Genomic DNA, 12181 nt, shown 5'->3' with positions numbered 1-12181 from the left:
CCATCACTTGCACTGAGGTATTTATGACCCCGATTACTACCATTATTTAAACCCTAAAGTAATGCAATTCCTTATGTGCTTGAAGTCGGGTCCACAATAGAAATCCCATCCCTCCCTCTGGTAAGGATCAGCTTACACCCAGCACTGGTGATTCTTCCCTTGTAGGTACTGCTGAACTGCAGCTTGTCCAGCAGCCTCCCCCCCGTCTTGAGGGCCACCTAGTGAATCCTCAAAAGCAGAGAAGTGAGGGGTTGTTTTATATCCTAACACACACGTTACTGGATTCTGAATTAAGGCACTGATGCTGGCTCATGCCTCAGAGTAAATTATTTTATTCAGTGAAGTGTAACAGTAACAGAACTATTTGATGAACATCTGTATTCCCCTGGAATGCATTAAACCTCCTGCTCAGACATCCTTCCTCCCTGAGGCAGGATCCCCACAGGCCCAGCACAGACCCAAGCTCACAGGTGACAAAGCAGGTGTGTGTAGGCAAGCCAGGGGAAAAAAAGGAACCTGCTCTGTGAACACAAGATACAATTACTATGAACAACAAACCAAGCAAAGCTCTTCAGCATACACAGAGCTGGAACATAAACCAGATGAAGTGATTCCAGCTCTCAGTGTTCTGTACCCAACTTCATTAACTTTGCTGCTTAGATGAAAACCTGCCAGCAAAACAACTTAAGTATACTGGGACAGCTGCATAGTAACAAACTAATACATTTTTTTAAGGCTGGTGCCTCTACAGCATTTGACTTGTATTCTTTCCACTTCTGTGTGAGGTGAAATACCTCAGAGGGGAAATTTTTCAAGGTTAACATCACAGCTCTAGTGCTGCATCTCAAGTTTTTGTACAGTTAACTAACACTTGTGTAAGGTTGCAGTGGAAGACTGAAGGCCTTCTGGTTGTCACGGAAGTCACCCAAGATAATGAGCATATTCCAATACCTTACTGTTTTAGAAAAGAGGAAATAATTGTATCTGAAGGCAAATATATGCAGCTACAACAAAAAAGGTCCTGATTGGAGCAGTGAGCACGTGAACAGAGTGCTGGCACTATGGAATTTTCCTAAGGAAAGCAAGATCCTTGTTCTCTGGGACACTAAAGAGAATGAACCTGCAGCCCTTCATCTTACAGCCAAAACATCTCAAAACATTTGGAGAGAAAGCTCTGGGTACCGAAGTGCATACCTCAGAAACAGCCTTGGGCTCTTACTCCTTAACAAAACTGCACCAGGGAATAACAGTTGATTCCCTTAAGATTTTGCAAAACTGCTTCATTGGAAAAGTGAACATTTCCCTGTCACATTCCAACTCAGGTTTGTAACAGTCAGCTGAAAGCCCAGTTCCTGTTGTCACCAGGCCCTGACACCATCCATGCACTATTTGAAGACAGAACTTTGGCTGGGCTTCTCTGCTGTGTCCTCCTCTTCTCCCTCTGGGTACTCGGTCAGATCCAGGGTCAGGACTTGGCTGAACATAATATCATCATACTGGGAAGAGGGAGGATCACCCCATGTAACACACTTCTGGTACTTGAAATAAGCATCTCGTAACTATGAGATACAATCATGAGCTTGAGCTCCCCAAAGGATGTGCCCTGGAGTTGGTACCTGCACAGCAGGGCACACCCAGCCATGGACTTGTGTGCATCATTCACTGGAGCAACACTTCAGCTGTGCCCCAGCCCTTCAACAACCCCACATGCATCATTTAACCATAATTAATTGTTACCTCAGGACATACTCCAATCAATGCATCTGCCTTGCAATAAAACTCTTCCTTCAGGGAAATAACTATCATTTGGAACTGTTCATGTGCCTGTTCTCTAATGAAACTCGAGACCTTTGGAAAGAAAGCAAGTATTTCAGTTAGTTCTGGCAGCCTCAAACAACGCTGTGATAAGGGAATGGGGAGGGAAAAACTGAACTGCAGAATTCCATCATGAGATAAGATCGATAAAATGAGAAATAAACCAGTTCTAAAAGCCACATATTTTGCATGGTTTTAAGAGACAACCCCTCAGATGTGCTGCTTTTTGAAAACATTTAAGAAAATAATGATTAATTCCAATGAATAAAGCTATGAAAAGACACCACTGCCAATGAGTAACAATTCTACTTAATATAACTAGGAAGGAAGGTGAAAGTTTAAAAAAAGTGTGAAAAGTTTGCTGTTTAATCATCTTAAATTAGTTCACTGCAGACAGCATGAAGTTTCTCAATGATAATCCAACATAAAGGTACAAAATTTAAGTTATGAACTGCAATGTCCCCAAATATAAAGTAAATGCTGCATAAATAAAATGAGTACATTTTTTATAAGCCCTCTGCCTACACAGTCCTATCTACATGACATGGAAATTGTTTTTTAAAGGAAGAACTGTCATTAGGAAGTTACAGGAAGAACTGTCTTTGTAAATTACAGAATTCACAACAATCTCAGAGTAAAGTTCCAGTCATACTGAGAGATCTGCATTAATACATCATCAATCTGAAAGAAAGAAATGGATTTATTTCTTAGAATACATCATCAATCTGAAAGAAAGAAATGGATTTATTTCTTAGAATACATCATCAATCTGAAAGAAAGAAATGGATTTATTTCTTAGAATAAAAAATGGTTACCAGTGACAGTGAATACCAGCAACAACCTTTCACAGCTCAGTTTTGCTCACTTGTAGTATTTAATTTTAACTATGTTTGAATTGAGAAAGCCAGGTGCACAGAGGCAAAAATCACTTCTGTTTCCTGTGTTCTGACAAGAATGGTGCTCAGCACATCCTTAGGTGAAAAGGGGACCTCTCTTCTGCCAGGCAGAATGAGCCTCAGAGAGGTGAAGTGCATTGTGCACTGTCATTGTCATTAGCTCTGTTAATCACCACAGGTAGCCTATATGGAAAGCTGGCAACATCCCAGAAATCCTCACCTTTGTGCAGTATGTGCAGGACTGGGGCACATTTAACTGCAACAGGAACTTATCTGGATGAATAAAGTCGCCCAGGTAACAACCAGGTACAGGCATGATCTGGGTCCCTGCCCAGCTCCAGACAGAGCCAGGAAACACAGCAGACACCCACCCCAGAGAGCTGCAGAGATGGGCAGAGCTCATCACCTGACACACCACAGCTTCCATGAAAGACAGAAATGTGGAGTTCAGTAGTAAATGGTGCAATAGCAAAGGAAAGCCTGGAGTCAGCCTGCACTGCTCCGAGTCATCAGCCTTGAGACATCTGAGCCCAGAAAGAACAACACAAAAAGCGTAATACTGGTATTTAACCAGAATACATTATCTTAGAGTGGTCCTGAGTGACAGGGGTAAGTAGTGCAGTATCTGATAGAAGCTCAGATCACAGAGGTGCTGTGTGATATGAAATCTTGTTTTCAATTGTATCACTGAGAGCCAAACCCTAAAGCTTCCTTAGGGGTTTTCATTATAGCCCCACAATGTCCCAGCTGATGTTGCTGAAACACAGTGCACCAAGTTAAAACAACCTCAGGGCCTGGGTATCCCTTGTGGACTTGCATTCCAAGGAATATTTAGGGAATTTAGGTTCAGGAATCTCTCACAGTGAGTCAGTAATTTCCAAGAAGGAAACTGTCTCTGTCTGGCAGGCACAAATGGTAGAGCTTCCCAGCTGTCTATTCCAGAGGTACCCTCCAAGCAAACTCTGGGGTACTTGGCACATCACAGTTAATGCCATCAGGTGAAAAACCAAAATGTTTGGTGTTAGAAGAACTGCTTTTGTTTGTGAGGCTCTACCATGACTGACATTACAGTAATGCCAGTCTGTAATACAGAAATACTGCTCTGAAAACAATGCTTCCACAGAAGAAAATCCAGACACATATGGAGAGCTTTAGGATTCCTCCCTACAATCCCCCTGTTCTGAGCCTCCGCCTCCCAGGAGCTGCCATCCACAGCTGCAATCTCTGCTGTTTGTGCTCCAGCCTCAGTTCTTGTTACATTGAACAGTCATTGGCAAAAAGAGAAAGAGAAGTTGAGAGGTCAGGAGGGTGTTTTCATCAAGGAAAGTCATCATGGGAGCAACTTAATTGGTGCTAATGCAAAAGTAATTACTAGACCAATTCTATCAAACACTCCAGTGACAGAATGACTTGGTTTCCACATGCAGACTAACTCTCCTTGCTACTTCTCAGAGCCAAGGAAACTCCAAGGCCTTACAAATTCCAAGTAGCACAATTTCCAGGTGCCCTCCAGGTCAGGCTGCACCACCTGGGGTTACACAGCACTCCTTCACACTCCTCACCATCTCCTCTCACCTTCACAGCTTAGGGACCAATTAAGCACACTTGGATTGAGGAATTTACACTTTTCCCGTGTCTCGTATCTCACAGAACTTTTACTTCAGCCCTAAATGCAATCTAATTTAAAATGGGTTCAGTCAGGCTAATCATGCTCTGTATCCCAATACCCTGCAATGGAAGTAGCCACCCTTCTAAAAAGATTCTAAAAAGGTATCAGATATTGTTGGTAAAAGAGCAACTTACTTTATCAATGTTTGTGTTGTCCAGTGCAGCATCTATCTCATCCAAAATAAAAAAGGGAGCTGGCCGAAAGCTGCAGAAGACAAGACAGTATTTTGCATTGAAATACCAAAATTTTAATCAACATTCTAATTACTTACTCCATGAAAAATGTTGATATTTTGTGATATTATTAATAGAATAAATTAACAGTTAGTATTTTGATTAACAAAATTCTACATTTAATACATAAAGTCATGACAAAGAATAAGGCCTTTAGCAATGCTTGAATACTCCATTAGCAGAATTTTTTTAAACATGTTTATAAGCATAACACTGTCTCTTTCTATCACCTGCTTGACCAGATACTTGGAGAATACCAAAATACTTTTTTTCCCCCTAGTTAATCCCAGAATAGTTCTTTTACCTGTGTATGGCAAACACAAGAGCCAGGGCTGCCACTGTTTTTTCCCCCCCTGACAAACCATCCATTGGCATAAAGCGCTTGCCCGGAGCCACGCAGTTAAAGCCAATGCCTTCCAGATAGGGCTCCTCAGGATTTTCAGGACTAAGGAATGCCTGGAAACAAATACATCTGATTGTTAATAGTTACACTTATAAAATTATTTTCATGGGTATTTTTAAGGTTTAAATACTGCCTGAGCTAGTAAGGAAACTAGTGAGTTTGCTTCATCTTTAAGGAACCTGTTCATCCATCCTCAGAGCAGCAGTATCCAATTCCCAGAGAACATGGTTTTTGCTAACAAACCAGGAACCAAGAGACTCATTAACAAAACCAGTGCGGAAGTAGCACCACATATTTGTTATTTACAAACTTTCAACTACTGAATAAACTTGATTTTATCACCTTTCATATAACTGTTTTGAATTTTTTAATTATTAAAATTTTAGACTTCAAAAGCAGATTTCTTGGTTTTTGGCCTCGAAGACACTCTATGTGCAAAATCGCCTTTTTCTGGTGAAAGATCATCTTTACAGAACTTTCTCTAGCTTTGAGCTGGCGAAAGACTGCTTGTATTAAAGTCTTTTTCTACACTTTGTATCCTGGTTCCCACAGCCAAAATTTAAAAGCATTATTTTAAAGGAATGGCCATTTTCCCAAACCACTAGAAGTATGATGGGTAAGATCTCTGCTACCTGGTTTATTTTTCTCATTAAGAGAAGAGACAATAAAATAATACAGACTCTCCCCCTCCACAGATGGAGACAGATAAAAGAGAAATTTCAATACTTAACCCTCATTTCAAATGTCTCCTCTCAGATTACAGACATAATGGAAGAAAACCAAGCCAACACACAACATGCTCAGGGAAAACACAAAATCTTAAGTTTTAAGACAGACAAGAGTTCAATCCTTTAAAATTCCACAGTCTACAGAATTTGATGTAACCAAAGCATTTGAGAGTTCCCTCTTGACTTGTGGTATCAACACAGGACCAGTAACAAATATAATTGTGCGACAATTTTTCTACAGGTTTCTTAGAAGTTGTAAACATATTATGTCTGTGTCTTCTACATATTTAAGTGGGGTAGAAGGTGCTTCAAGACCTTGTACAAAATACTAGCACTGATTTATGATTTTTAGTTGTATGTACTAACAATTAAATTATCACTAGTATTACTTGATACGTAAACCAATGTTATTTTTAAATGAAGTACTCAATTACATTTCACGCTTGTGTTCTGATAATTTACAAATCTGCTAAAAGCAAAGTGTAAAACTAATTCCAACTGCGTAGTTCCCAATTTTGTTCGCAAATTTCCTCTCTAATGTCAAGCATTCTTTGGCTTATTACCTATTCCTTCCCTGATGCTAAACTTCCAGTTTTTATTTCCATAATTTTCTTCTTTAGGACTGTCTTTGGAAACCACAAGTGCTACTTTATTCTAGGTAACAAAGTATCCAGTAAGGCCTTTAAGGCAAAGCCCCTGAGCACATGACACACCTGAGCACTACTGTTCTTGCATAGCTGCTTGTAGATCCTGTCAATGGCTATGGAGGCATGTTCAAAGCATTGGTTGAACAGCTCATATCTCCTTTTCTTCACCTCTTCAAACTCCTGCTTGCATATTCTGGCCTCCTTTCTGCTGGTCTCAAAAGCTATGGAAAGAAAAAATAAATTCACAGGAATTATTTTGCAAGAAGTCTTTGAGCAAATACACAGAACAAATATATATGGGGTAGCATGAGCATCATCGAGGAAAATACTTATTGCAGAAGAAGGAACCGAGCAATAGTGTGAGTTTCCTTCCAAATTTCATATGGAGGACCCCCAAAGCAGCAAAGTTGTGATGTATTCAATCTGTTATATGCCACATTTGCTCTGGAGCAAGGAACAAAATTTTTCCTCATTCCTTCTGGGAGCCAGGCAGCCTTAAGCAGCACCAGCATGGACATGGTACAGTTCCAGAACCCCTTAGGTTTCTTACATTGTTAACATCTACAGTACTCTCTGAGGATACTCATCATTTTGCAGAAATGCTCATGTCTGAGATCTGGACAACATACACAGCTCCTTCAGTTATGTAAGAAAAATTTAAACAATCTTAACATTAAAGTCAGTAATTCTCAGAAAGCAAGTAAAAATACTTTATGATGTCATGTGGGCAACAAATATCTTCTCAATCATTCAAACTGTTTTTCAACAGACTACTGCACACTCAAGTGTATGTTAATAAATTCTTTACATATAATTGAAAAGATAACTAAGGATAAACTCTTGAGTAGAAAAAACCCTTAATATCTCAAATGGGCAAAGCCAGCAGGACCAACCCCAAGGAGAGAAATTTCAATTAGGGTGAAACCACAAGTGATTGATATGAAAGACTCTGTATTACCATCTATCGATTCCTGGAACTTGCTCCGAGCTATCTGTAATTTCTCTCCTGCTCTCAGGTTTGGAGCAGCTGTCTTCATTAATGTGATCTCTTTATCTTTGATTTCCTGCTGCATTTGCTTCAGCTGATCCTCTATATCTTTATCAGATACTAGCTCCTGAAGAAAAAAAAAAAACCAGAGCAATCTAATTTACTTTTAGACCAAGACATTTCAATACATACAGCAAGCACTTCCTCAAACAATTACCCCACTCATTAATAGCTTTAACTGGAAACTCAACTAAAAATGCCATTCAGGTCTTAGTTCTCACAGTGAATCCACCAAGTCCTAAGTATTCTTCCACAAGACCTTTAAAAACAGCCAATTCCTTCCCCTCGATTCCCTTTTAAAACATAACACAGGAGCAGGATTAGTGCTTCACCCTTTGATTTTTACAGAAAAGGTTCTCAGTGAATTCTTTGAGACAAGTTCCAGTAATGACAGATTCATCCTTTGCTCTGTGCCTAGCCTCTGACATTTAACTATTTTCCTCAAGATCAGAAAGGAAAAAAAATTACCAAACCTGCTGAGAAAATGTGACCTAATGGGCTGTTAGACAGGGAAGGATGGGAAGCTTCAGGCTCTGCGACCACAGACAGAAGGTTAACAAACCCTGCAGCCACCCTTGGGTTCTGGAATTGTGAGCCATAATATACAGTGCTGGAACTTCAACGCAGAGAGTAAAGGAGGAAGGAAAAACACCAAGGAGACTTATATTAAGTCTCTCAATTCCATTTTTGTGGTTCAGGTAAGCTGTAAGGTAAAGCCAGTCATATAGGAAACTGGTCTATGTAGAAATCCCACACATTAATGCTACACACTGAGTGCAAAACCAGAGCACACAGGCTCTTCAGCTTGGCAGTGTTTTTACTAAGTGTCACTTAAGGACCAGGGTAAAGAATAAATAAACAAGAAATAAAGCATTTTTCACAAAAATAAAAATCAGACACTCCATCTTTAATAATTTCAGACAAAGATTACCTTTAGGTCTCCTTCTAGGGTGCTGTAGTCTATCTGAATTCCCTCTTCTCTTTCATAGATCCCTGATAGAGTCTGGGTGCCTTCTGTTTCAGTTCCTAGCTACAAGATGAAGAACATTCCAGTTCAGAAATGTAACAGTTAATTTTGAAACTGTAAAACCAATTCATTAAAAGGTTTTAAAATTAAGATACACTGGTAGCATAGTATGAGGTAAACTTAATCCACGGATCCTCCCCTAGCCCAAATGGGGTGAACAGTTAAGATCTCACGAGCCTAATTAACATACACACCTGTTAAATGAAGATAAAAACATCTGCTAAACACAGCTTGAAGCCAAGTTGAAAGCAGCAGCAATTTGTTTGTAACATATTTACAACACTGTACATATTGCAAATCTCCTGAGATTTACACTCCCTGATACTGCAATCCCTTCCAAGGGAAGGCTGAAGTATGTAAACTGAGGCTGACTGAGTGAAAGAACTCAGTCAGCCTCAAGGGAGGTTTCTTCAGCTCTGTATGGCATACGCAGAGAATCTTCTACTCCCTGTAGCCTGGATTTCAGTCACCTTCCCTCAAATGAATCATGTGCTACCTCTCATTATTAGACCACTTTCCCACCAAGATTCTTTCTCAGAACCAAATCTTCCTGGTGTTCTCAGTGATATTAAGATTCCACGTTGTAATTCCTTCTGCTCACCTCTTTGGTTTCCTCTCTTCCTTACTCACAAACAGTGAGAGCTGAGCTCCTACATCCTCTGATCGTTAGCAGTTCTTGCTCTTTCCCTTCACAGACTGCCCACCCCATCTCACTGTCTGCATTTTGTCATCTCCCCAGTTCACAACACTTATCCCCTAGCAAAAATACTTTTCTAAGGAATGGGTTTAACAAAACTCCTTCCAAATTCACAAGCTTGTAAGTTCTTCAAAACCTACAGCTCTTTTCTTTTGTAATGGTGCAGAAAGTTTATCTCTGCTCACAAAAGATATGCTGGAGAAAGAGGGAAGATGGAAACAAATAATGAGGGGCAACCATCTGATAGCAGGAATGTTTCTATTTTAGCCTATCATTGATTTCTGTGAATATCTACATCTACTGAACACAAAAGGATAATTTTATATACAGCATTTATATTATAGATGATTGATCAAATATAATCTAAACCATTGCACATTCTGTATTTGTATACATTTCACATCAATTTTCCTGTACCACAAGATTTTATGTATTTCACAGGCACATTTCAAGCACAAGCTAAAATACTTGGAAACAACATTTCTGTCTACAAAAATAAAAGGAAATCCTTCTTTTGAATGAAAAAGACTTGATCATGCAAATAGAGTGTATTTGTTTCAGCATTACTATGTAAGACAACCAGTCCTGGAAGGAGAGAATAAGGATCTTTAAATTCGTAAGTAAGTGCTCCTCCATGATATCTATCTTATGTCAACACTTTACCTACCTCTACTTCGCTGATGTCATCCAGTGATCCAAACAGTAACTTGATTTTCAAGTCCTGCACCTTGCATTCAAGCAGCAGATTATGTCGCCTTAATCTCTTGTCTTCCAGAGAGGTTTCTAGAGCTGTAGCTTCCCTCTGCAACTTTGTGGCTTCTCTGCATGCATAGAAGGCACAAAAGAACTCAAGAGTGGAAACATTATTGCTAATTACATTCACAGAAAAACAGCTTGATAAATACAGCATGGAAATCAGACCCCAAGCACAAAGAGGGCTCTTTCCTCTGCAATAATCCCCATCAAACATCCAGGAAAATGGTACTGTACTTCTGCCATCCCCTCCATTCTCCTGAACGACTCCAGAGGGAGCCTCAGTTTCAGTACATTGCCAAGCTCACTTTAAAGCATGTTCAAAGACCCATCTTTCCTAGTTACAGCCTCTGTTCTGTTCAGCTCTAGTGAACACGTAGGGTGATTTGATCCTTTAATATGTAATCAAGTATCTTTTCTCATTACTCTCCTTGAAACACAGCTTGATTCTTTGCAACCAATTCCTCTCATCACATCATTACCATCAGCAGAAATGTAAAATATTGTTAAAATTACACACAACATGAATTACTCGGCATACAGTTCATGAGTTTATAGAAAATTTCACAAGTTTACCTAGCCACACTATGCCAGCATCGGGGTTTTTAAACACACAGATGACTCCTGATTAAGGGACATGAACTACATCAATAATAAGCAAGCTCAACAGAACTGAAGTATGAACTGTCCTCAAAGGAGTTGATTTAATATAACAGTAGGACAAAATAGTGACCTAAAGTTAGTATTGGTTTAAGGTATTCAACACATGAAGAGCCTGGAGAAATAACAATGATATCAGAAAATAAAAGTGTTCCCATTAATCGGCATTGTACAACTCAAACTAAACTGTGAAACCACCAGGGAACTTCACATGCACCCAGCCAAACTGTAAACTACCACATACCACAAGAGATCAGAGATCTCTGGTCAGAGATCACAGTGAGACCTAAGACCAGGTAGATAAGGAAATAATTCTGTATGGTTTATGGGATGGCTCTTTTCAAATACTCTCCTTCACACACTGAATTAGAAACACTGTTGAACTAAGGCACACTGTAGATGCAAATCACTATGTCTCTAATAAATTTTCCACAAGAAAACTAAACAAGAGAAATCCAAACATATGATCACTAAATATCTCCCATTTAATTATCCCACTAATCATTGCCCCAGGAGTACAAGTAGGAATTACCTATTAAGAGTTAACATCGTCTTTCTGAACTCTTCGACTTCATTTTGGCTTTTTGTAAGCTCAGATTTATGAGCACTTATTCTATCCTTAAGGTGTTGCTGCTCCTCCACAAGTTCATTCACTTTTTTTAGAAGCTTTTCCTCTTCCTGCATAGAAATATTTAAATTTTTAACCTCCCACCAAGAATCTAGATCTGGAACCTTTACTATACAGAAAGAAGGACTTAAATTTTAAACCTGTTACATTCAAATGTGCTACAGCACAAGATCTGAAAGGCACTGTGGTGGGGGGCAGTTTCCACCATTTTGTGGCAGCTTTATGTGTTTCACTTTTTGTTTTTTGTTCAAAGCACATCTTTTCTCCTTCACTTTTCTGTGAGCAAGCACAGTTCATTTAACAAGCACCATCAGCACAACACAGGATAAAGAACACTGCAAAGGAGGAATCCACACGTATTACCTCAAGTAAAAATTTATATGGGTTTCATAGAATTATTTTAAATCTATTAGTGCCTGTGAAGTAGCTTAAAGATGTAAGACATCCGAGTTGTTTGCTCTTACTCAAAATCTTCTGCAGAATCTGAGCCACATGCTGCTGGTTTTATCTGTAGTTGGATGTTGCCTTTTCTTATCAACTGAACAAAATGTACCACTGTACAGACAGTAATCCAAAACTTAATTTTTAGTAAGCTTATTTTTACTAATAATAAGCATCCAAATACGGCAGCTTATTCCAAGGTTAAAATGCATTTTTTAAAGCAATTACAAAGTCAACACTGAATTAGCCCCTTGAAAAATTAATGCTCATCATCAACTGCATTTATTCAAAACTGGAACCGAGAGGAAAGAATGCACTGAATTACAAGACAGAGAAACTGATTTTACAGTTACCTTCTGCAGTTTGATAATCTCAGCTTCATCTTTATGAACAGTCTCCCTCAACTTGTTGACTGAGTTTGTTAATTTTTGTAGATGATCACGATTATACTCCAGCTGAATGTTAAGTCGTGTCCTCTGGTTTTCAAACTCAAGTCTAGTCAAAGTACAGGATTTAAAATCAATTCTTACGAAGCA

At 39.2% G+C, this 12181-nt stretch overlaps 1 protein-coding gene and 1 long non-coding RNA gene across 3 annotated transcripts in view; one reads left to right on the top strand and one right to left on the bottom strand.

Annotated features, from left to right (window-relative positions):
* The window catches only part of LOC146442924 (uncharacterized), a 300193-nt gene that overhangs the window by 284422 nt on the left and 3590 nt on the right, over nucleotides 1-12181 (top strand). The window lies entirely within an intron of this gene.
* The window catches only part of SMC1B (structural maintenance of chromosomes 1B), a 33227-nt gene continuing 21362 nt past the window's right edge, over nucleotides 317-12181 (bottom strand). For both annotated transcript variants that reach the window (XM_085049753.1, XM_085049754.1), the window contains exons 16-25: nucleotides 11999-12140; nucleotides 11109-11254; nucleotides 9831-9984; nucleotides 8371-8469; nucleotides 7350-7506; nucleotides 6458-6612; nucleotides 4918-5069; nucleotides 4515-4584; nucleotides 1738-1848; nucleotides 317-1496 (exon numbers count right to left, since the gene is read on the bottom strand). In XM_085049753.1, the coding sequence (XP_084905879.1) occupies nucleotides 1386-1496; nucleotides 1738-1848; nucleotides 4515-4584; nucleotides 4918-5069; nucleotides 6458-6612; nucleotides 7350-7506; nucleotides 8371-8469; nucleotides 9831-9984; nucleotides 11109-11254; nucleotides 11999-12140 (1297 nt within the window). In that variant the 3' untranslated portion in view covers nucleotides 317-1385. The remainder of the gene's footprint in view (nucleotides 1497-1737; nucleotides 1849-4514; nucleotides 4585-4917; nucleotides 5070-6457; nucleotides 6613-7349; nucleotides 7507-8370; nucleotides 8470-9830; nucleotides 9985-11108; nucleotides 11255-11998; nucleotides 12141-12181) is intronic.

This window comes from Lichenostomus cassidix, chromosome 1Ab (assembly GCF_008360975.1).
Source record: "Lichenostomus cassidix isolate B80296 chromosome 1Ab, HeHo_3.0, whole genome shotgun sequence".
Classification (NCBI taxonomy): Eukaryota; Metazoa; Chordata; class Aves; order Passeriformes; family Meliphagidae; genus Lichenostomus; species Lichenostomus cassidix.
This window is presented reverse-complemented; position numbering and strand designations above follow the sequence as displayed.